Below are 24,438 nucleotides of genomic sequence, written 5' to 3'. Positions count from 1 at the left end.
TCCTGGAAACGGGCGTGTGCTCCCCAAAACTCCCCCTCACCCGGCGGGGCGTCAGTGGAAGGGGGCTTGTAGGGGCGTCGTGGTGGCCTGGCTGCTCTCCTGGCAGCATGCGCGTGAGCTGGCCGGAGAAGGGGCAGGGAGCGTTCCGGAAGGAGGCGGTTCGTTAACGCGTTGGCGAGCAGCGCCGACGCGCCGCCTCATCGAAACCCACGCTACGGAGACTTCGTTCTGGACCCCTTCCTCTGGGAAGAGCTTGTCCCGCCCTCGGAATCCTCCCATGCTGGCCTTGCGGTGTAGTTTGGGGGTGGGAAACACCCGCTCGGGCTTCCTGCTGGTGCTGGGCGTAGAGAACAAAGTTAAGGCGAGGGCACTGCGGGCTGGACGCTTGACGAGGTTGAAGTGCGTTGGAGAGGTGTGCGCTCCCGTGTGGGGCGGCAAATAGTTTTCTGCTTCCTCAGATTCTTTGTAACGTCCTTGTGGTGTATTTGGGTAAGCTGGAGTGCTGTGAAGTAGTTGCTGTGTGTGTTTTAAAAACAAAAACTATGTGTATGGGTGCATATACAAGATATCTTGCCTTTTCCATCCATCCATCTTGAAAATTGTAGCTTTGTCTTCTGGGCTTGGGCCAGGGTGTGGGTGACCGAGCTTTTTGCCTTTGCTTTGTCTCCTTCTGTTTACATCCCAGGTGAGCATTCACTCACACATTAGCTGATTATTTTGGGATGGGTATCTTTTTTTTTTTTTTCCCCCCTTCTCCTTTTAAAGCTAATGCACTTTATTTAAGCCGTTACTCAGCAGAGTTTTAAGCAGTGAGGTAAGAAGCCAATTTCTGTAATGCCAAGAGCAGGTGGAATGACCTAACTTTGTTTTGAGCTATATGAAGGGCTGTGTCTGATTGCAAACTTTTGTCCCCAGTCCAAAACTCCCTCCCGGAGGAGTTGTTGTTTAAACTGATAGCTTCCTGTCAAAACTTTCATTTTTACTTTTTTTTTTTAAACCTAAATAGGAAATCTTTACGCACTGTAGTCCTGTGATGTGCGTGCAAGGGATTGAGCTATTTCTGATAGAAAAGAAACCTTTAAGAAAAATACTTTATCTTAGCCATCATACTTTTACTGTTCAAACCTGGCTGTAAGAAGGCTTCTGTGTAGATGTGGTGAAACTGAGGCATTGAGATGAGCGTGTTTGTTCCCAAGGAGTTAGTGTAAAAACTCATTGGCTGAGCAATGCTTTATCCCCTATGTTAGCCTTACTCTGCAGTGGCTATTCATGTACGCTTTGTGAAAAAGCCTTATAAAATGTATATAAAAGTGTTTTTTTGAGTCTAAGAGCTAATAGCGGCCTGTGCAATACCATCTGGCAAAGCCCGCTCAGTAACTGACTGATGCAGTGATAGCGGTGTCTGAAGGGAACAGGAATCATTACGTATTTGCATGGTGTCTTGGACTCTGTTTCTCCTGGGGCGAACTCTGTCTGTAAATCAATTTTTTTCATCATCCCTTGGGTTTTTTTGTTGCATTTTTGGTTTGTTTTTTTTGTTTGTTTTTTTCCCCCTCAGTTCTCATGCCCGCAAAAGCAGCTTTTATTTGTTCGTCATTGAGCAGCAGGAGCAGTGGATTCTGCTGCAAAGTCTTGCTTCTTCACTGGTTGCTTTGGGGTTGTCCTCAAAGCAGCGGGTAGAACTTCAGTCTGGAGCAGAAAGGATGTTGTGTGCTTAAATTCCAGACTTAATCCTGGCTACCTGTAGAGTATGTGGCCTTGCAGGTGTCATTGCCTCTGAACAACCGTTACTCTGTGCAGCATTGAGGTGCAGCGGCATTAATCGTGGTCTGGGTTATAAAGATTGTCATGTCTGTGTTGGTATCACTGGGGAGACCCGTCGGTGGCCCGTGGAGCCCTGTTTCATGGGCTTTTCTCATGTGTCATGATCTCGGGTTGCCATAACCTATAACAGCTCAGCATTGACAATTCTTGATCTGCTTCTCCTTATTCTGCAATAGTATTTGAAGTGATTGTTCATGTCTGCTCCCCTTGATTCTTCAGTGCTGGAGTTGCTTTTAGAGTTAAGATAAACTGAGGAGTGTGAAGAAGGCTATTTTTGCATCTTGTGCATGTATTAGAAAAACCTGTTATGCTCTATGAATACTAATCCCTCTTTATGTAGCTGTAAACTGAAAGAAGCGATTTAAGTGAAGGGTGTTTCCTGCTGGATCACAAATTCCTCCCTTCAGTGCCTGAAGGCTGTCGTTTCCATGAGTAGGAATGAAAATAATTACTCTGTATTGGCATTTACATGTTATACTGGAGGTAGGGACCAATATGCTGAAAAGTCAGTATTTCAGAATCTTTTTGAGATTTATTTAAACTTTTGGGGTTTTTTTCCTGTTAGGACGCAATCATTAAACTGTTCTCGAGAGAGAGGTCTTGCCACAGGATTGAAGGGTACTGTATAGCTGTTTAATTTTATATTTGAAAATTTGGAGAAGTATGTTTGCTGTTTGTGAACCAATGACAGCCTTCATAGCTCTGTGTTAGGGTTTTCCTGGAGAGGAGTGACTTGATGGGGTTCTGCATGCAACTCTTGCTTCCAGCTGTAGAAGTCAACCCGAGGGTTAGTCGCACCCAGGTGGAGGCGTGATGCTTGTGTTCCAGGGCAGTGGTGCAAGCCCTGTAGTGCTGGTGACCTGAAGCCCAGCAACAAACATAAATGAAGAGTATATGGTAAGAAAAAACAAAATCCTAAGAATGTGTTCCTATTACAACTTTATTTTCTAAACAAGATTTTGTCTCGGATGTATTTTTTTTTCTTCCCTCCAACTAATCTTTCTCCACCTTATCTGTTTTTTCTGATTTACGAGGTAAGGGAGATGAGGTGATTCCAAACATCAGGTCAAGGTGAGAGCTGCTAAGGGAAGGAGACTGTAAAAGCTTTTCATGCCAGCAGCACCTGCTTTTTTAATACAGATGGTTCCAGACAGGCAGAAGGAACAAGAAGATTTACTTCAACATGCTAAGCTGCAGCAAAACCTTAGGATACTTTTCAAATACAGTAGAAGCAACTTGATTATGCTGTCTCAGAAAAACAACAAACCCCCACAAACAAAAAAACCCAAACCAAAACAAAGAAACCCTCCAACTCCCCCCCCAAAAAAACCCAACCAACCGAAAAAAACACAACCCAAACCATTCCTTGCTCCCACTGAAAACCTACCAGGTATCATGACACTTCAAGTAGACTTTTGCTTCCCCTTTTTTAATTGTGCCCTCAATTATGCGAGTTACTTGAATCCTTAAATAATACCAGTGTATTTCACAATAGGTAGACAAAAAACAGTTTATCACTTATTCCAGGAATTAAGAAATTGTGTCACCGGTTTTAGGGTTGTTAAACTTTCTTTTGTCCACTCGTGTTTTTAGCATGCAGGGTTTAAAGTGCCACTGTTATTTGAGGCAATGTACATGTATCTGTGCTGGCAGAAAAGTCAGCAACAGACTTTTCAACGTAGATGCTTTGTTACTAAATTTATCTTTTTAGATTACATTCCACATAACAGATTGCCTGGAGAGAGGCTATTGGAAGAGTGTGAGCCTGTGCTTTGTGGAATAGCAGCTCCGTTGGCTCTTGTACCAGGCGTAGCCCTGATGCTGTTTTTCTAGTTGTCACAACTGGTACAGCTATTGAGAGGACTAATGGGTAGTTGGACAGCATATTGATGCAGAGTTGAAGCTGAAGTGAAAGAAAGAGGGCATGACGGCAAAAATCACATTCACAGGTTTGCTAGTAAGAGGTTGTCACGTGTCGGGCAAGAGCATGGGCAGAAAATAGGAAGATCAGAATTGTTTCACTTAGAAACGTGGGAGCTGCCTTACTGGACCAGACTGTCAAGCTGCCTAATCTGATACAGCAGCTGCAAACAGGTTACAGGCTTTAGAAGAACTTGCAAGAACCTGCTCGTGATTCATGCTTGTGTTAGACTGTGATATAAAGGCTTGTGTTTCTTCATAATTTTTATCCTGTTTGCATGGAGTTATCTCTAGCATTGTACTCTCTTTGACATGCTGAGCAGCTGTTTTAGAGCTCGGCGGTGCGTCTGAGCTGTTACCATCGGACAGTTTCCTTCAGCAGTGATTCCCATTTGTATAGTATTGGGGGTTTTTTTTATGGTTCTGTAGTCTCCTGTGATTTTAAATAACCAGAAGCAGCACAGTCCTCTGAAGCAATAATCTCATCTGCCAGCTTTGCCATTTTGCTGTACGGCTGCTTTGCAATCTCTGTGCAGTGATCAGGAAAGTTTCCCCCCCTAATGATGGAAACTCAGCTTGCTCACAGGCCCGGCCTGCTGGCACTGGAAGTAAAAGTACACCCAAAGGTGCCCCCTGGAGTCCAAAAGGTTGGTTGGGAATTTGTTTGGGTTTTATTGCTTAGATTAATTCTAACTTATTCAGCTTTTGAAACTAAAAATACTTGCAGTACAGCTGAGCTTTCACATACTAGTGGCTGATGAAGTGCTTTGCTTTCACGTGGTGAGTCTTAAAATTCCAACACAGTCAATTTCTAGTTCTTTTATCTCAAAAACTTTTTTGCAGAAAACTGCCTTGTTCTGTAATCTAGCCAAAGCCTCTATCCACTTTTGCCAAAGTGTGGCTAATATGAGGGTTTTGTAAGACCAGTCAAGGCTGCATGATTTGTTTGAGTTTGAGAAAGCGGCTCTTGGTTAATAATGTCGTCTTCATTTATACCTACACTTGGTTTTCTTTTGTCCATTGACCATTCATTCAACCCTGATGGAGCTTTATCAGTTGGCCTTGAGTTGCATGGTAGTTTTATCAAAGGCTTTATGAAGATACAAGTATTTGATACTTTTCTTTTGTTTCTTTATAAGATGCTTCGTGGCTTTATAATTTTGAGGCACAGGATGGGGGTAGAGGAGGGTTTGTCTTGTGTTTTCCAGGTGGTGATAAAAGGCTTTCAGGTCAGTAAGTCAGAGGATAATTCCTGTTTGTTTGGGGTTTTTTTTTGGGGGGGGGGGGGGGTTTTTTTTTTTTGTTTTCCTTTTCTGAGTAGAGTTTTTATTTTCCCGTAATACTGTAACAGACATATGGACATTACCCGTTCTTGTTATGGTTTTTCTACTTGGCTTAGCTTATCCTGAAAGCTCTATTGGGAAGGCAAGTTCTCTATTTTTACACTGTAGGTGTAAATTCGGCCGTGTGCTGGAACCTGGAGATTACAACCTCCTCTGGACAGTTAAAGAGTTCTTAAGTCTTCAAATACCCGTATCAAACCTCTGCAAGAAAAAACAAATTGGCTTGAAAAATAAGTTCTGAACTTGTCATTATTGTTTTTTAAAAAAATCAAATAGAACTCATCAGAGTTTCTAACCATATGCATACTTGATATTATTTCCGTTTCTTAGAGGAGTAAAAGGTCCACTTTTACAGAAGTGAGGTAGCTCACTGTCTTTTAAGATGTTGATTGTTCAGAATCTGTTGGTGGAATATTGTGCCCAAAGCAGTGTTTTGGGCAAAATATACTAATAAACTGAAATTAATCAAAGCTGAAAAAAATTTTTCAAGTACTTTAAACATCCCTGTGGAGTATTTGCAGCAGCAATTGCATAAAGGAGCCTAAAAATATAACTGAGCTGGAAGGGGCAGACTGGCCTCTTTGTTTCTTCATGTTAAGAAGGAGCAAATGGCATAACAGAAAACCAACTGAAGTTGAACAGTTACTTAATTTTTTAACAGACCTCCACTGTGATCCAGGTACGTGGCTCGCTTGCTGGTGCTGAATTCAGTTGAAGATGGGTGTTGTGAAATGGGAGCTGCAGGGTTACACCTAATGCTGCTTGTATTTCTAATTGTTTCAAAACAAAAAAATTAAACTGTCTGATAATTAGGTATGTTGCATAATAGCTTGCACAACAGCTTGTGGTACTTTGTTGATTCTGAAGGGTTTATTTTGATTATTTGCTGTTCGTTTAGTCTCTTTCAAAAAGTTAGCAAGAGTGAACAGCTGTTCTCCTGGAGCTGTTTGTATATGGTGACTTTCACTGGTTTTAAGAGTGTGGTGCAATGTGAATGCTAAAACTAGAGGCTGTCATTGGTGAAAGGATATATAAATATCATATGAGCTAAAATGCTGTCAGCAGGCTTTATAAACCCCATTCTCTCTTAGGGAGAAGGAACAATAGTAACTGTTGTCGATTGTGAAATAATTCTCCTTTGCATCACTGTAATAATACACTGCATGGCTCTTTGTTTGTTTTAGTCTAATGGGGGGAAAGAGTTGCTGAGTCAAAATATTATGCACCAAGCAGGAAGTTTGCACTGAAAGCAACTGCTTCCTCTTGCCTGTTAGAAATAACAGCTCTTGCCCCTTTTTTCCAGCTTTATGAGTTTTTTTACGTAATGGGTGCTTTTTTTCCAAAAGCTGTATGCGTTTGCATGCTGAATTCTGTATCAAGTGATCGGTTTTTGTATTTCATATCCCTAATAAATAGACACACATCCTTTTGAGTAGTTCTTTAGGGAACAAGAAGGATGGAGATAATTAAGGTCCCGTGCATTAATCATTCCTGTGTTTCTATCAATATACTGTTCTGGTGAACAGTCAGCCTTCTCTGAATTTACATGGAGGGGACTGGGCATCCATTTCAGATGGATGCTACGCATCTGCTCTCCACAAATATACTGGAGCCATGCAGGAATAAAGTAAGATAAGCTAATTTATTGTTGCCTGATATCGTAGTTGAAGTGGGTGGTGATACCGTGTCCCATCCCCTGGTTAAATAGTGACCTCGGGAATAAGAAGGGTGTCTGTTGACCTGGGACCTCTTGTCCCCTAGAGGTGGGGCTGTGTGGGTTGGGGACACGGAGGAGATTCAGCCGTGTGGGAAGGGACAGGGCAACGCAGTGCTGTCGTCTTATTCTTGAGAGATGGAAAGCCTGTTTCTCCGCCTGCAGAGTGGTAGTACTTCTTCACCAGCCTCACCTGAGCAGTACCAGTTCAGATGAGGTTTTAAAAATGTGAGATTCAGTCACGGAGCTGTACGTGTTTGTGGTGTTCTCCCTCATTGTTCTTCTATGTGCACGTGCCCTCCTAAAAGAGCTTAATCCTCGATCACTGACATGCTTAGAGCCAGATCTGTTTTTCCTCGTCGTTTCTCTGAGAGGATAAAGCCCTTCTAACATTTTTTGGTATGTGGGAAATTTTAGCTCAAAAGTACCCTTTGAGAAGGTTGCGCAGCAAATAAAACATAAACTGCGACTTGCATGCCTACTGTGAAAACAGAGGTACTTATGTAATTCATGTAGTGACATCCAGGCATATGAAAGGAATACAAATGTGTCTTTGTATTCCTCGCGCTGCTAGTCTGCGCTCCTTTGTAGTATTTCGGGGGAGACGGATGAGAAATCTGCGTGGTGCGTTATGCTTGCTCACAAATTGACTAGCATAGCCTGATGAGAAGGTGCTGTGGATGATGAGAGCCTAATTGCCGTCCCTGCATCAGCAGCATCTAGGAAGCATCCTGGGAATTGCTTGCCCTACGCTCAGAGCAGCTGATCACATGAGCCTGAATTTTCAGTTCAGTTCATTAGTCAGCCATTTTGGTCAACACCCTGCTTACTGCGCACAACCAATCCTATCAGCACTCGCTGTCCTGGCTTATCTGGGAAGAAAGGGACCAGACCAGCAGTTTGATTTCAGCAGACCTGGATATCTGTCTCTACGTTCTTCCTTTGTTTTTGCTTGGGTAATCATCAGAGGAAGCCATTCTTTTTCCTTCTTCTGCTTTTTATTTTTTTAATTTTTTTTTACCTTCCCCCCCCCGCCCCCCTCCTGTCTTTGATGCAGAAGCCAGGTTTTCTGTGGTTGCTTAGGATCAATAGCCTCTAGCATAGCTGAAGACAGCGACAGTTGGTGGAAAGGAGGAGGGAGGAAGAGACGAGCGTGAAGGAGCCGTGTTTTTTACCTTGCTTTATATATGAAAAGGCCAGAGCAGTCTGTGCGATCCTGAGCATATCTGTCCTTTAGTGGCAAGGTATTTCTTATTTTCTTCTTCAGAAAGCTTTTCTTTTTAGTTCTTATTTTTTTCCCCCCATTGTTGTTGTACCAGCTGAGTCATCATGTCTGCTCTGACGCCTCAAAGCGACATGCCAACCCCCACCACAGACAAGATCACTCAGGCTGCCATGGAGACCATCTATCTTTGCAAATTCCGAGTGTCGATGGATGGAGAATGGCTCTGCCTGCGCGAGCTGGACGACATCTCGCTGACACCCGACCCCGAGCCGACCCACGAAGGTACGGTCCGGTTCCCTGCCTCGGGATCCCCGCAGCCGTCGCAGTGTTAGAACCGCTGCACGAGTTGGGAGGGGGCGTCTCCGGGACGAGATGGCTCTTGTCCTGCCTGGGGAACCTGGACACCGTTCGGCATGCTAGAAAGCCAAATCGGTGCTTCAGATTGCCCTTAGAATTTGTTGTGTCTTTGGTAATCCACCCCTTTAAGAGAGACAGATTTGTGCTTAATTGTTAGTATTTTTTTAAGACGTATCTGGAAAGATCAGGTTTGTATCTCTCAGGAAGGAAGATAACCACAATGTGTGCTCAAGTGACACATTTAATCATGATTTTACTCCTAAAACAGGGCTTATGGCTCTATTAGTCAGCTGTCAGCTTTTATAAATGGAGCATACCGGCAAAACGCAGATGTGTGTCTGCGTATGGTCAGTGGGTAGTTTTTGGAAAGCCCCAAGTGATTACGCAGTTATGCCTATTGTCAGGTGATAATACCATCACAAGTCTTCCAGCTCGCTTCTGTTAAGCGTGCCGTTTTTTATAATGGCTTGGAAGCCTGAAAAGTGGAGGTGTAATGCACCTTGCTTTTTTCTCGAAAAAGGATTTGTGATGTGGGTTGATGGTGAAAACAGTTTTAATATCAGGTCACATGAAATGAGGATTGAAAGCTTTGTGAGTACTAAAAACACAATAGGGCATCCACGCATTGGTCTACCAATAAAAAGGTGGGGAAGAAGGAGATACGATGAATTTCTGTAGGAATTTTGCGCGCTAGCCAGTGCTCCCATGGGTCCCCAACATTGCCAGGTTCTGAGTGCCCCTTGCTGGATGCTGAGCATCTTTCGGTCTTACAGCAAAGGGGCTCCATCTTTTCATGTCTGACCCTTTTCCAGTAACTACTGAAGTGCGACTCCACCAAGTAGTCTCGCTTGACCCGTTTGCTGCTGGCTTGTCAAGTCAGTAATGTCTTACTATATTGTTGTCCTGCTAGATGAGGGAACTTAAATTGTGGTGAGGATTTGAGCTTTAAAATTAATTCCCAGGTGATAATTTAATTTCCATTTGACAGCTGCATTCAGTGGTAGCAGCCCTTGGGTTTGAATTTGCTTGCCAAATACTTACTTAGACAGTGGGAAATTAAACAGAGGTTTCAAAAGCAGAGACTGACACTCCCCGTGAAGCGTGTCCCAGGGTTTCAGAGAGGTGCTGTGGGCTCAGGAAAGCAGAACCAGAGTAGTGAGTACAGGGTGAGCCAAGGGTGCAGGAGTTCAGTTGACTTCCAATTCCCATATTTCTTGTATGTGGCACAGGCTTATTCAGACCCTGCTCGGTCTTACTTGTATGTTTCTGGACTTCAGTGTTTTGTTTTTTTTAATAGTACATTCTAGTGTAGGTGGATTGATTTTTTTATGTATTTTCTCTCTTTCTTTCTCTCATAAATACTAACTACTCTTTTGACTTGTTATGTTGTAGTTAGTAAATGACCTTGCAAGCAATCTAGGGCTCTTCTTATAGTATAGCCTGGAAAACCTTTCAGTCACGTTGTGAGTCAGTTCTTTAGATCCTTATTTTTGTATGTGTCTCTTTCCTCTCTGTTCGCTGCCTTGCTCTGAGCAAACTCATGGGGAAGGTAGGCTTGGATGAATCCAGTGTCTGTAATAGGGTTGCTTTTCTAGGTCGCCTTTCTCAAATATGCTGAATATGTGTCCTTACGTGTACAGATTGCATTCTTGCCTGCTTATGTAAACAATTCAAATGCTAATACTAGACTAACCCTTCCCCAAAAGTAGAAAAAGAATTGTTTTTAAAGCTGTAATTACAGCTGCTCCCTTGCAAGTACCAGAAAGGGTTAGAAAATAGTATTTGCTCATTTCATTGCCATATTATTTGATTCATATGTCAAAAATGAATTAAAAAAAAAGAGAGAGCTGTATCATGATGACCTTTATGGAGATATATATACATTTGTAAATTAAGGTTGCTTGTTGGGAGACAGAAGGACTGATTGTTTTGCGGGGGGAGTGTTTGGACTGAAGTCGTATTTTGAACACAGATATCAGGTCAGGAAAAAGTGTTCATAATAGAAAAGCTGACACAGCTTTATCCCTAGTGTTCGGACTGGTGTTACTGCATCAGCACTGCTGCTGTGTCCTCAGTGTACGCACGGGTTGAGGGGAAAGGATGACGGGGCTTGTGGACACCAAGTGCTTGTCTGAGAGGAAAAGCAGGAGACCTAGGAGCTGAAGCTGGTGTGTCATGTAATGCCTCTGTAAAACTGATGTAGAAAGGTAGGGTAGGGATTATGAAGAAGGGGTGGGGGGGGAAGGTTCTAGAGTTATGCCAAAGGCATAACAAAAGATTACTTTTTTTTTTCCTTACAAATCAAGACATGTAAAAGATAATCTATTGCAGTAGCAAATCTGACAGCTTGTTGAAATAAGGATTTGAAGCCTCCAGTTGCTGTCCCTCAGTTCTTGCTGCTTCCCAAGAGTTTTTTTGCATCTGGTCTCTCCACTCTGTAATCTGCTATGCCCCCAGCCCACAAGCAGCCATCCTGCCTTCCTCCTCCTCCTCCTCACCGTGCACCCATCATGCTGAGGATGAACAGAAACTGTGCTCCTAAGCTTGCATAGTCGGTATCTGCACCCACCCTTGCATCCCAGAACTGCCAAGCCAGCCCACGGTGCCATAGCAAGAAGAGGAAGGGAGCAGTTCTGGGCAGCGAGGAAGTAAAAAGAGAAGACAGAGGGTCAAGAACAGAACAGCACACAGGCTGGTTTAAAATGCGATGGGAAAATAAGATTTTAGTCTTAAGAATTTTGACTGCTATGCACTTCTGCTGGGCTGCTCTCATGTAATGCCCTTTAGTGACTTAGTTGTTAAATTTTGTGGGAGACTGCTGGTCCCTAGCTTCAACTCTTCTGGGTTCCCAGCTTTTTCAGCTGGGTTGTCTTACAGGCCTTATGCCTTCAAGCTTTTCTTCATAAGATTGGCTATGGTGTGAGTTTCCACTTTGCTGTTTTTAAAGGCGCTTTTTTTTTTATTTTACTTGTAGCTATACCAAAACTAGGGCAAAAAAAGTAAAATACCTGAGAAAACTGAATTGCACTAAACAAGAAGCTGCAGCACATTTTTTTTTTTCTTTCCAATAGAAGTAGTTTGTTAATAGCAGTTAGTTTTATTATCTCTCTTTTTTGTTGATTTTTTTGAAAGCAGATGACTTAGGAATGACAGTTTAAACATATAGGAGGAGGCTAAAGCAAGTGATTCTTATCTGCTCTGGTTTGATATCCCTTACTGGAACACTGTGTTTTAATTCCAGTGAGACAGAGGCATCAGAAGAAGTGTTTTAATGGTGCCAGATCTTAGAATTGGGATGTTAGAGAGAGCTAGAGGCAGATTGCTGTGCTTTCTGATGGTGCTGCAAGGGCTCCCCAAGCAGAGAGGCAAAAGCTGCAGCTGGTGCTTATTATTTCTGAGGCGAGACCTGCTGTCAGCCCTTCCCTCAGGAGTCTGTTTGCCTTCTCCAGAATAACCCACTTGAGGCCAATTTTGTGATGGGAGGTGGAGGGACAGGGAGGGAGCTAGGAATGGAAGGGCACAGTGGTGATCACAGTCTTAGTCACTGACGTTTTAAAAACAATAGGCATCCTCCTGTGGTGGTATCGTTTTCTAGTAAAACCAAGCCCAATTCTGCTACTTCTTAAGCCAAAGGCAATATACTGTGGGAAACAGATTCTGATCTGAGATGAAACAGTGTAAATTCGGAGTAATTCCATTCCTGCCACAGAGTTGGAGTTTCTGAGCATAACTCTGAGCAAAACTTAAATTTTATTCCGTTTTAAAGTAGCATGTAGCGGAAGGGTAAATGCATTAGTATAGTTACTGAGTTTCTTTCAACTGTATGTATTCAATATAGTATGTAACATGGATGCTGAATTTAACAATAAAAGCAATTAATTTTCTTTTTCAACTGTTTGGAACACCTCTGTGTGTATAAAAATAAGCTGATTTTGCTATATACTGTAAATCTACTTGGCTTAGAAAAAGAATTATTTTAAACAAACAGTGGTTCTTAATTAGGTAATCAGAACTTTACTGTTCTATGCAGGTGTCATGAAATGTGACACTAGTGGCTATTAAGCTCCTGTTTGTTTGCAATATGTATAATGATCTTTGAGGCATCTGTAGGGACTGAGGTGTGAAAAACACCTCGATTGTATTTGGTTGCACGTTCAAGAGTGCATGTGTACATGGGATTGTACACTGATCTCAACTTCGGGGAGAAGTTCTGAAATGCAAAATGGCCTTGCACGGTTTTACTGGATGTTAAATTTCTGCTTTGAATAATCATGAGGAGCTTCACGTTAGAGCAATGGAAATTTTAATCCTTGTCGGACCATCTCGTAATTGAGAACAGAAGGAATACATGTGATAACTGTATGATCTGGATTTACTTGCAACTGTCAAGAATACAGTATCCTTTTTTTTTTTAATCCTGTTCTATTTGTACTAAAATGGGGAATTAGAGTAGTATGTTTATAACATGCAAAGATGAAATTATCTTTTCCATAGTATCATTTTTGGTAGCTAAGGTCAGATTTTTTTTTCTGTTTTATTTAAAAGTTTTAGTTTCAGCCACATGCTTGTGTAAAATGTCCTTAGTAGAAGTTGTATAGCTCTTCAGAAAAAGCAAATGCTCTTCTCAATGCTCAAATACCTCTTGCCCATTAATCTATTGCAGTCTTTATTGAGTCATCCTTCAGATTCTACCTGTTCTCTTTATTTTCTGTTCAAGTATTTTCCCATGTTTCTTTGCACGCTTCAGTTTAAGGAAGCAGCATGACCTTATTAGTTATATTTTTTGGTTTGCAAATTGGCAAACTTCTCGGCACTTAGGTTTGCGTGGAGGGGGAGAGAATCTCCTTGGTTTTGTTGGGTGAGCTACAGAGCTGTTGAGTTATGAGGGAACCGTGTGACACGAGGGCTCATCTGCCGTACTGGGCTGTGCTACTGGAGGAACTATGGTCCTGGTATAGAGCCGCGTTGGTCTGAGGAGAGCAAAGCACACCTAGGAAGAAACCCTGGTAACTGCTACTTTGGTTTAGGTTTTCTCTAGCAACGTGGAACGGGACAAGCAAACTGTTGGGGGAGGTGAGATTGCTCCATGGATTGTGCCTTTCCCGTTACAAAACAAATCTGCTGTAACACTGCACTTAGAGTAGCAGGGACCTTTCACGTGTTGTCAGGAACTGTTGAGATTAGTCTCTTGTCAGAAAAGTACCTCTGAAAATATGTATGGTGGCAGAAACCCCTGAACGGGTCAAAAGTTTGAAGGAGTTGGAGACCAGATTTAATAGAACAAATGTCAAGTCAATGATTTGCAAGATAAATGAATTACAGTGTGTTAATGGTCATAAATCTTTTGAATAGCAGTTAGGTCATGTAATCGAGACAGCATGTACTGAAAAGTAACATGATAAAGATGATCATCTCCCAGGGACAGAGGAGACATCCTGTTTACTGTATTTATTCTGAATCCTGTCATGAGCTGTGAATAAAGGGAAATGACCGAGAGAAGATGGACACTTGACCCTGAACCAAAGGGGAGGGAAGACTAAGTTTTTAAAAAGCTCCTCAGGATAATTAGTACAATGTGCCAGCCCTCCAGTTGATTTGAAGCAATTCAGAGAAAAAGAGTGTGCGAGTGCCCTGTAAGGCTAGGGTGAGACCTACGCCAGGGCTACTCTAATCTTGGTTTATGTTATAAATTTTGAAGTTTTATAAATATTTTCAGTGCTGTAATTAAGATATTAAAATTGAGAGTTGTTTTCTTTGCTTTTTTAAGCTTGTTCAGTCTAAATGAAGTCAGATCTGGGAAATGGGGGCAGGCTTATCTCCCTCAGGGGAAGTGAAAAATGAGGAGCGAAAAAAATGTAGGGTTGGGTTTTTTTCTGTTGTTTCTGTCTTTTTTTCTCTGTGCAAACTATTAAGTGCCAAACTAAATGAGAAATTTCCCATAGCAGTTACTCATGTATTTCCCTCTGGAAACAGACTGGTTGTGGAGAAACATTCAATGTGACTGTACACAGTTGCAACATACAGAAATGCCTGATGGTAATCATGCAGAGACAGGAATAAAACTTAGGGTGGGATTACACCATTAATGTGCGTGATGTACGTTTGGTATTTACTTGTTCTATACGTGTAATGGAGCTTGGGCTTGGAATTCTTGAGTCCTCTATACTTTTTTTTTTTCCTTTTTATCTCCTCCCAGTTTGTTGCAGATCTGTGACTGCTATTTCTTTTGGCGCAGTGCAAGCCTTAACTTATGTCAAAATGTCTGTGGCGTAGGAAAAACGGTCATGTCAGTCTGTGACCCTGATGCTGCCACATGAGGAGTAGCACGTGTTAAAACAAGAGTGATGACAGTGGCCTTTAAAAAAAAAAAATCTCATAACAGTTTTACCCTAAAAATACTGCAGTCAGTTGTCACAGTTTATAAGGAAGGCACAAGCTGTTGGTGCTGTGATTTGAGGCAAAACAGTTCGGCATTAACTGAGAGAACAAAGGAGGTAGGTGCAGGATAGCAGCGTGGGGATTGAGTTGATGTGCGTGGTGTGGTCAGAGGAAATAGATTAACTATTCGCTGCAGGGAGCAAGGTCAGGGGTGCTGGCAAAGTACAGCTGTAGGTGAGAGAGGAGAGCGGAGGTTCCCCAAGGCAGCAGCACCGAAGCACTCTGTTCTCCTTTTTGCTCTCCTGCTCTGACAGTATAGCCGGGACTGGCAGGCGGGCATGCGTTGGTTCAGCGGGACTTGCGTGGGAGAATGGGTGTGCTGAGCGTTCTTAGTATCCATTACTCCAACCCTCCTGTTTTGAAAACAGCTTTCCCAGACAGAAGTTGCAGGGTGAAATGAATGGACTGATTTTTAATTCTTTATACAAGGCTCTCTCTCTATACATACACATTTAGAGATGGGATTTTTATGTAGTGGGGTTTTAAAAATGTTTTTTCTTAAGCTACTTTGAAAGTTCTGCATAGATTGTTCCTGGTGTTCTAGGCTGCAGGCTGTCTGGTCGCTTCCTCGATTTTTGGATTGCAAGGTGTTTGAGCGTGATGCTGAAACTCTCTTTGCTGGTCCTTTTTCTTTGTCAACGCTTCATGATCCACCTGATTTGCAAATGATATTAACAGCATCTACTTAATTTTCTTTCTTGACCACTTCAATTATTTCTTATTAAATGTATTATTTATCATTTCTAAGACAACAACTGAGATAATGCAATTTAAATAAATATAATGATGTGACTATAGGTTTCCATTTAACGATAAAAGTAATATTTGTCCATAAAAAGAAGGAGAGTGTGGTAGCTTTAATGGAAAAAAAAATTATGTGAATGCAATTCGTCATGCATATTCACTATTTCTCAGTAAGCTCTTTTCACTTTCACTTCTGTTGTAGGATGCTTTGGCCCAAAAAAGACCAGCAAGTGGTTACAGCAGCAGACGAAAAGTTCAAATCAGACAAATAATCCTATAATTAGCCTTCTAAAGAGCACGTGTCAGCATTTCTTCCATTAGCATCCCTCTCTAGAACACGGGCAGTACTTTTTCTCTCTAGGGCATAATGACGCATAATTGACGGGGAGCTATCAGTTACGGTTATACTGATGGTCGCTGTAGAATTTCACTTATGGTTAAATTTCAAAGTGCCTTTGAGTGCACGTGAGAAGTGCTGCCGTAACTCCTGGTACTCTGAGGCATGGTAACGAGGCACGGTGGAGTGGTCTTTTCTTCCCATTCTGGAGGAAAAAGGAAGTTCCTGGAGTGCTTTGAATATTAGGACTTAGATAAAAGAAAGATGTTGGGGAAAAAAAGGCAGGCTGGGAGAAAGCCACCCTTTTTGCTTGGCATTTTTGGTTGTGGTTTGGTTTGCTTCGGTTCACTTGATCATCATCCTGATTCCAGCATTTGTTGTTCAGTCTTAACTAACTTGTCAGAACTTTTGTAGGTCTTATTTTAAATGTATGGGTAGTCGTTTTTTCTTCTTTCCTCAGAACTTTTTTTCAATCTTGGCAAATTACCAGGCAGGAGCAGAGGGGATTTAACGCAAGTGCGTTGACTGAATGCAGTCTAGTTGTCTTGCCTGGTATTGGCGTTCAGCTGCTGATGTGTTTAGTATTTATCTTGACTGCTGTTGTGGACAAGCTTAAAAAGTAACCCTTTTCATTATCAGTAAACAGAACATGGGGACCCTGGTCTTGTTGCGGTTTTGTTTGTTTATAACTCTTCAACAGAGTTAATGTTTTCTGTAAGTGTCTGTACAAAACCTAACAGAGTTGTGCCAAGACTTTCACAGCAGCCGAAGCAAAATAAGTGACATTTCACCGTGGCCGTGTACTTTCTGTGTCAGGCTCAGTTTTCACTTCCCAAAATTGGTTCTGGTTTTTGGTTTTGGTTTGGGGTTTTTTTTTTGTTATTTTAATGACATCTCAGCTTCTCCTTATGCATTTGTTAAGAACTTCTGTACTTTAAAAAAAATAAAGTTCCTGACATATTTAGTCTGTCTTTGGAGGAACTTGATTCTCATACCGTGCTTGGAAACTCTAAAGAGGATGTGTGGACTCATTGCTTTGTTCTGAGCGTCTTTCTTTACACATGACAAAGCGCTATAGCTATATAAGAAGTTTGGAGCATTCTGTCCTCCTAGTTGCACTGACAAGGTATTTTACTAATAAAAGTGAAGAGGGCGTAGACAGAAAACTGCTGGCCTAGGAAGCTGTGTGTGTTGGGGAGCTTGCAGTTCTGCTGCTGGGCTTACTGCAAATCGTGGGAGTCTACTTGTAGGTGGTAGCCTGGAATAGGCTAAGATGCTGTGTTAGAGGTGATAATGTTCATTGCAGATGATTTCTCTATGAATGCGTTCTGTATTGGCATTTGAAGGGAATACGTAGGGTTTTGTGCAGCTCCGGACTATGCGAACTTCTCATAAAGGGCACACATTCGGTGTTTGTTCAGGTTTATTTAAAATATCCCAGGGATACTTCTGCTGTATATTTGGGAACCTTTGGTGGTTTCTGCTCATGAGACACCTATTCAAAAACCCCATAATGTGAATCGGATGCTGTTTTTATCCCTGTCCTGCCCACAGCGTGAGAAGCCACAATCTTCATGTACTCAGCTTTTGCATGTAGAATGTTTTCTTAGAACTGTATAGCAGTGTGGCAACTCACTGCTTAGCGGTGTTGCCTTTGGACTTTAACCTTTTCACAACTGTGTTGGGGGCTGCCAGGAGGTGTAGGAGCATTGTTATTGCAGCACACAGCTGCAGGGGAGTTGGAGAAGTGTGGTGGTAGTTTGGAATATTCTTAAAGGCTTCTACTCCCAACCTTATTTTAGGCTAATAAATTCAATCTTTAAAAAAAAAAAATAATGAAGCACTCATTCTGTTTAATAGCAGCATGAAATAATTTTTATGCTGTTATGTTCTCCCAGGGTTTATTTTTAAAAGCTTTAATTTGCATGGGAAAGTGTATCCACTGGCAATATCCCTTACTCCTGCACAAGTTGTTACAAATTTCAATGTAACTGTTAGGTATTGCCTCTGTCTGTGAGAAATAGTAAGCCAAAATTAAGATATGAGCAAATTCAGGAAGATAAAGTTAGGAGGGAAAGTTTTTGTTTGTTTTCTTACTGTATGTAATCATGCACTGTTCACTAATCGCCACCTCTTTTTAAGTGTTCTCACTAGTGGGAGCAAAGTCGTAACAGACAAGCTGCTTCTTCATATATATAGATTAGTATTCCTACTCATTAAGATGGTTTTGTATTTTAGTTTTCTGTCTTAAATTGTTAGCAAAGGGTAAAATGCCTTGGTAAACCTTATTTGCCATTGGATTTGAAAGACTTTGTGGTTGGTAGTAAGAGTGCCTAAATGTGCACCGCTCCCCAGCAGCTGAAGTCCCTTTGCTGAGGCTGTCAGAGGTTTCTTGCCCCAGTGCTAAACTGGGTAAATCAGCCCAAACTGAATCCCGTGCTGCTGCCGGACTGTTTCTTGTAGGCAAACCAGTTGAGAACACTGTTGCTGTGTCAGTGAAGCGGAGAAGAGAGTAACTTTCAAAAACTTCATAGTTAAAATAACGGATGGGATTTTCATGACTCATATGTTCGTGATAATAAGTACTCAAGCTCCTTTGTAAAGAACCTGCTTCTGTATTTATTCCAGTGGGATAATCAATTCCATAATACTAATGTTCCTGGGAATCCAGTTGGAATGAGGTAATCATTTTATGAAGACTTAAAAGCCTTGGTCATCCTGTTTCTTACGCTTGGTATGCATGTGTTACAGGCTTTAATATTTTTCCATAATAATCATGAGTATTGAGTTTGTCCTAGGTGTACAATGATAAAGAGCATGGAAACTACCAAATTGCAGGTTTTTGTGATTTATTTTTTTTGTTTGATGTGTGTGTCTTAAGGTTTTTTTCCCCCACTGTTGTTTGGTGGAAATTCCAAACATGCGGGGAAAACTCTAAAATGAAAACCAAGAAATGAAGTATATGCAAACCGCAGCTAGATGCATGAAAAAGCAAATGGAAATATGAAAGAAAGTGCTAATAAAATGTGTGCTTTTGTCTCTAAACTTGTACAAATCCCATGGTACCTTTGTGCCAATATAAATTCATGCAATTCTTTCAGGCATTTCTTGCTAGAAAGAGGATAGGATTATTGCCTGTAGGGATATAATAGAGGAAAATACTTGTGACTCCACTGGGCGTTTGTTTGTAAGCTTTACGTGAATTGCTTGCTAAGGGTTAAAAAAACAACCACCACCAGCCTTAATGCTTTACAGTCAAGCGGGTAGCAATTGTCCAGATAGAGCCTGCACAGTTGTGTGAGGTTTCTCGCACCTTTCTCTGAAACATAGCCCAGATGGTATGTGAGGTGGGGTACCGGGCTGCTTGCACTGTGCTGACCTAATACAGTAAAGTGATTTCCTAAATTGATTTAAAAAAAAAAAAAAAAAGGTCAAAGTGATAAGAAAGCAAAACCTGTTCTGTGTATAAGCCTCACTACCTGCTGTTAACAGCTGTCATAGTAGGCTGGAGGTTTTGGGTGTTTTTTGGATCTGGAGTTGAGCAGAGAAAGAGGCTTGGAGGGGTAGAGAGCTCTTAAATCATTGGAGTCTATGTGGTATGTGTAGGGAGGAGTTTGAAGTGACAAAATCGGTGAGAGATGTCATGTGAAAGATCAAGGGAAGCCTGACAATTTTCTCTGTCCCTGTTGCCAATCAAATTGTCAGTCATTTTTTGGTTATGAGATGTTGTTCACTGTTTATATTAAGGAAAAAACCCAAACCCTTGGCATTAGATAACAGACTATTCAGTGATAATGTCTGGCTTCAATCTCAGTGTGCAGATAAGGATTCCATGTTGATCAGAATCTGGTTCTGATCTTTACAGGTGATGAAAACTGCTGTTAAATGATTGCGTGTGCAGTTCTCATTCGTTCTCAGAAATGCTAGAAATACAGCTAGAAAATACTAGCTGTCTTAGCTTGTTTATGTAGCGTTGTTACACAAAGCATTTTCTACAAATACTGAATTTCTCAATCATACTACCGTCTGCATTTTAAGTCCTTAAAAAAAAAAAAAAAAGGAAGGGGCTGAAGGGGACCCATGAGTCAGAGTCCAATTCGTAGCACTCCGAGGTAAGAGTGCAATAGGGTCCAGGAAAGCATCAGAGACATGTTGGTCAGTCACTACTCTGCGAGCTACAAAAAGTCTCCTGCACCTACAGAAAGCTGTGACACCTGTAATAAAAGACCAGAAGCCCGAAGTGTAGCATGTGGGGGAAGCTGGTGGCGGGGGGAGCATCACCAGGGCTTCGTTCTTGCAGTAGCAAGCAGGGAATTTCTCAAGCAAAACTCCCTGTTGCTCCTAGCAAGCGGAGGTAGGTGAACCTGATTGTGCTTGTTGTCCCTCCCTCCCTCTTCACCCCTGACAAGGAGAGGAGAAATCCCTGCGGAATGGCAAGCAGTCGATCACTTCAACCTGGGTACGTGGGCAGGACCCAAGGAATGGTGGTTTTTCTGCCGTTCTCAGTATTGCAGTAATGCTTAGCCGTAGGGGAAGAAGGGAGCTTCTGGTTTACGAAGAAAACTGATCACTAAAAATCAGCTACGTGAATAAAACGGTTTCAAAGGATGAGAAGACTGTTGGTCAGCGGTATTTCAGCATAGGAAGCTTTTGGCGATCAGTTGAATTCTTAGTTGTACTGGTACTTAATACTTTTTGTGTGTGTGTGTGTGCCTTCAAACACAGCGACTGAATATGCTGTTTGCTAGCCAGCGCTGGCTCCTACAGCAGGAGGAGGCTGGCCATAGCTTTTCCGTGGGAGGGAGGAGGTCCCGGCAGCGTGTGTGTACTTTGCTCAGGACTTCGGTGCGGTTGGCCCGTAAAGGGGAGCAGAGCAGAGCCTTTCTTGTGCGTCGGACGTTCCACCGATTGCAAGTTAGTCCTGGGGAGAGTGGGCATGTAAGTAGGGACCTGAAAATCCCGCAGGGTTCAGACCCTCCGGGGCTTCGTCTGGCTTTCTTTTCTGGGTTTGGAACCAGGGAATTAGCGGGTGTGCTGAAACAAGTTTTCCTTGTCCTGCCTGCTCCTCTCCCAGAATGCAGACCTCCTCCCCGTGCCTGTCAGCCATCTGTGGGCTCCTGGCAAGGAGATAGAGGTGTTTTCCTCATCGAGGCCTTAGTGAATCATCGTCAGAATGACGACATAAAACCTGTGACCTGTGCCCAAGCTCAGCTGGATCACCTCTGCAAGATTTCTTCGTTTGGAGTGATGGTCGTAACGGAGTTAGAGCTCTGCTTAACCTTATTTAAAATGTCTTCAGTATGTCCTTGTCCTGAAATGTGCTTGCTTTTCATGTGTGGCTGTATTTCCCTGTTGGGGGGGTTCTTTTGGGGGCTGGGTAGGAGGAAATTGAAGCAAATGCTGACGTTGCATAAATACCAGAAGTGTAGTACTTTGATCTTACAAACAAAACAATGCTTTTCTCTTTAGGATGTGCTTTACAAACGTATTGCTTGTCTTAATGCAGAAAGAAACAAAGCTTCTAAAGCTTTAGTGAAGCCTACCTTAATTTGACTCTGTATTGCTTTGTGCAGACTAATAAACCCTTTTGACTTGCAAATCTCTTGCCACTATGAATTAAGTCTTGTATTATGCAAATCTCCCTTTCAGTTATCCTTTTCTTATACCTTGATTTTAAAGCTTTCCTTTAGATCATGGCTTGCATGACATTTTCTTTCTTTTCCTTTCTTTTTGCTGTTTGCAAAGACTCTTGGGAGGATTTGACAGATGTGGTGGAGCAATTGCGTGATGATACTGAAGGTGCGTGCCACACCAACATCTTTCAGCTATTATTTCCACTAATGATTGGCTTTTGCCTTATTATTTTGAGCCTGAGTGCAAAATACAGGTTTCCTTTCCAGTGCCAATAGCTGTGGCTTTCTGAATGTGCTTGTCTGGTTGAACCAGGTTCGCAGCCAGAACACGCTGTACGAGTTGCACTCTGTGCGCATGTTTGCTTTCTGCTGTTAGTGTGTTAAAGAAAATGCCTTTGATCACTCCAGTGTATGTATTGCTCTGGGAATTGTATCAATTTAAATTTAAAATGAGTATTGTGAAGGCTTTTCTTGTAAATTTTATCAGCCCCTTCATGGGTTCCGTGTGATCAGTTCGGGTTTCTAAATTCTTACTGATCTCTCTTTTGAAAATATGTGCATACAATGATGTTCAAAAAAAGTGTTTCAACGATTTTGGGGTAGTTTGACTTCAGGTGGAGGTAGAAAAAAACGAATCGACAAGGGGCTAGTTTGCTTCTTTTAAATGCTTTCTGCGGCAATTATGTTCCTGATACAAACACAACTTAAAAGGTTGCAGCTATATATGGAAGCTAAATAAAAAAAAAATCACCCTGAAGCTTCAGATTTTCTGAAGTATTTCTATGTATCAATTCGAGACTTTGCAAAAGTGACTCTAAAACTTGTATTGCAAATTTTGATTAAAATTTGTGAAGTAATAAATAAGAAACTTTTTTTGTAGTGCTTCTGACTTGATTCTTAAAAATGGTGCAAGCATGAAATAGTCGAATCCCCCATTCGGCATGCACTCAAGTAAATTTTTAATTTGATGGCTGCAACTGTTCATGCTTGGGATGAAAGTGTTTGCAACACAAAAGGCTAATATACCTTTTGGAAGCAAGGGAAGAAGAAGGGAATTTACCTTTTGTGGCTGAGAAGTTTTAAGTGTTCATCATTAAGAAGAATTTAGATTTCAGTGGGGAAGGATGGTTGGGGTATTTATCTATACAGGCCAAATTCTTTTAAAATGGCAATGTCAAATTTGAAGCTAAAGCTAGGGTGGTTGATATCTAGAAGACTTAGGAGCCTAAGTCCTGTTATTCTTGTATTGATAATCCCAAAGTAGTAAGGTCAGCAGATGCATTTCTCCTCTTTTTGCCAATTAGTGCATCGAATGTTTTCAAAGGTGTTGCAGATTGCAGATCCTGTGGTGACTGTATTCTTACCGGTGTTTTATTCACTTTTGGTCTAATTCTCACCGGTAGGGTGTTAACCAAAAGCTGCATTTGACTCTTTGTAGCACAGAGAGGCAATTTAAACGTGAAACTTGGTGAACTGAAGCGGGTTTATGTTATGGACTCAGGGTTATAAATGGAGGGTAAAGCATGAGCAGCACCATGAAGGATACCTGTGTCTTAAAATATGTAGTTGCGATTATTAATAGAATAATAATTGATAGTTAAGGATGGCAAAGTAATGCAGCTAGGTTTGGGACTCACTTAGGAAAAACCTTCCAGTGCAAATAGTTTTAAGAAGGTTTCTGGGAGAAGAAAAAAGCAAAATCAATCATGACATAGCAAAATTTTTTTTTAATTTATATTTGGAAATTCAGATGGTATAAATCTTTTTAAAGAGGGTGTGTTGTGCACAAAAATCAGTTTTGATGCATTAACTACACCGATTTCTTACTGGTCATCTTCGGTGGACGGGGCCATTCTTAACTGTTGTGCTTGGTTATGTGCCTGGGCTTCTACCTGGTGGCCTCGTAAGCACAGCAGCCTTCTCGTGAGCCACGGGAGATGTGCTCTCTCCTGGCACAACAGCTAATTCTGTTTCCCCAGCAGCTCCGGCCGAGGGCATATCCAGGGTGGTCTTTAAGGAAAAAAAGGGTGTGGGACTTTCTCCCCCCCCTCCCCCCCAAAAAAACATTGAACAGATTTTTGGCATTTATTTTGTTGGGGTGGGATACGTTTTAAATGTGTGTCTTGTCTGTTGGCACTTGTATCATTGTTTCCCATGACTACCACCCTGGTTTTTTGGGCTTTTTTTTTTTTTTTCAAACTCTTACATGCCTGTTGTGTGCAGGAAACTGCTCACAGCGATGGATCAGAGATGGATGGGTGCTTGACATGGAGTGTGCTTTCCCCCTCAAAAGTCAACATGAAAGACATAATACCAAGAACAAATGAAGCAACCTTTTAAACTCTCTGTGAAAATGTTTTTACTCTTAGGAAATCCAATTTCATTTTTGTAAGGTGGCTTTAGTCCAGCTGCTTTCCAGTTTATCCCCAGTCCCTCAGAGTAGACAGGTTGAATATAGAAGCAAAAAATTAGTGGAATAAGACACATTTCTGTAGAAACAGAGGTGCTTCTGCTTTTCACTTGTGAATAGCCATGTCGCTTGCATCACTTCTTACCTTTAAGAGAGTGTTTGCATGACATGCAAAATGTGTATCACCTCATCCTTGAGGTGGTGGTCAGGGGCCTGCCTTGCTGGAAGGCAGATGAGGCATTTCAATGTAAGGGAATGTCAGGAAATAGAAGCAGCTTACAAAATACATGATGATGTTGAACTCCAGTTTAAATGATGAAAGTCCTTAATACAACTAGGGATTTGCTTTCCACATTTATTTGAAATTATACATGTGTTCATGATTTCATAGTCTGAGCAGCTGGAACTAATGTCCTTCCTAATGTGAATTTGCTTAACTGAAACTCAGTGCACTGTGGATAGCTGGCTGGTTGGTTTTGAAGGCAATTGTTTC

General features: G+C 41.8%; 1 protein-coding gene across 2 annotated transcripts in view; it reads left to right on the top strand.

Annotated features, from left to right (window-relative positions):
* The first annotated feature begins 8,126 nt into the window (after positions 1-8,126).
* Positions 8,127-24,438, top strand: part of RUFY3 (RUN and FYVE domain containing 3) — a 47,894-nt gene continuing 31,582 nt past the window's right edge. For both annotated transcript variants that reach the window (XM_010575497.1, XM_010575498.1), the window contains exon 1: positions 8,127-8,308. In XM_010575497.1, the coding sequence (XP_010573799.1) occupies positions 8,131-8,308 (178 nt within the window). In that variant the 5' untranslated portion in view covers positions 8,127-8,130. The remainder of the gene's footprint in view (positions 8,309-24,438) is intronic.

The sequence above is a fragment of the Haliaeetus leucocephalus genome, unplaced genomic scaffold, assembly GCF_000737465.1.
Source record: "Haliaeetus leucocephalus isolate CR32 unplaced genomic scaffold, Haliaeetus_leucocephalus-4.0 Scaffold484, whole genome shotgun sequence".
In the NCBI taxonomy this organism is placed as follows: domain Eukaryota; kingdom Metazoa; phylum Chordata; class Aves; order Accipitriformes; family Accipitridae; genus Haliaeetus; species Haliaeetus leucocephalus.
The sequence above is the reverse complement of the archived record's forward strand: the minus strand, read 5'-3'. Positions and strand labels throughout refer to the sequence as shown.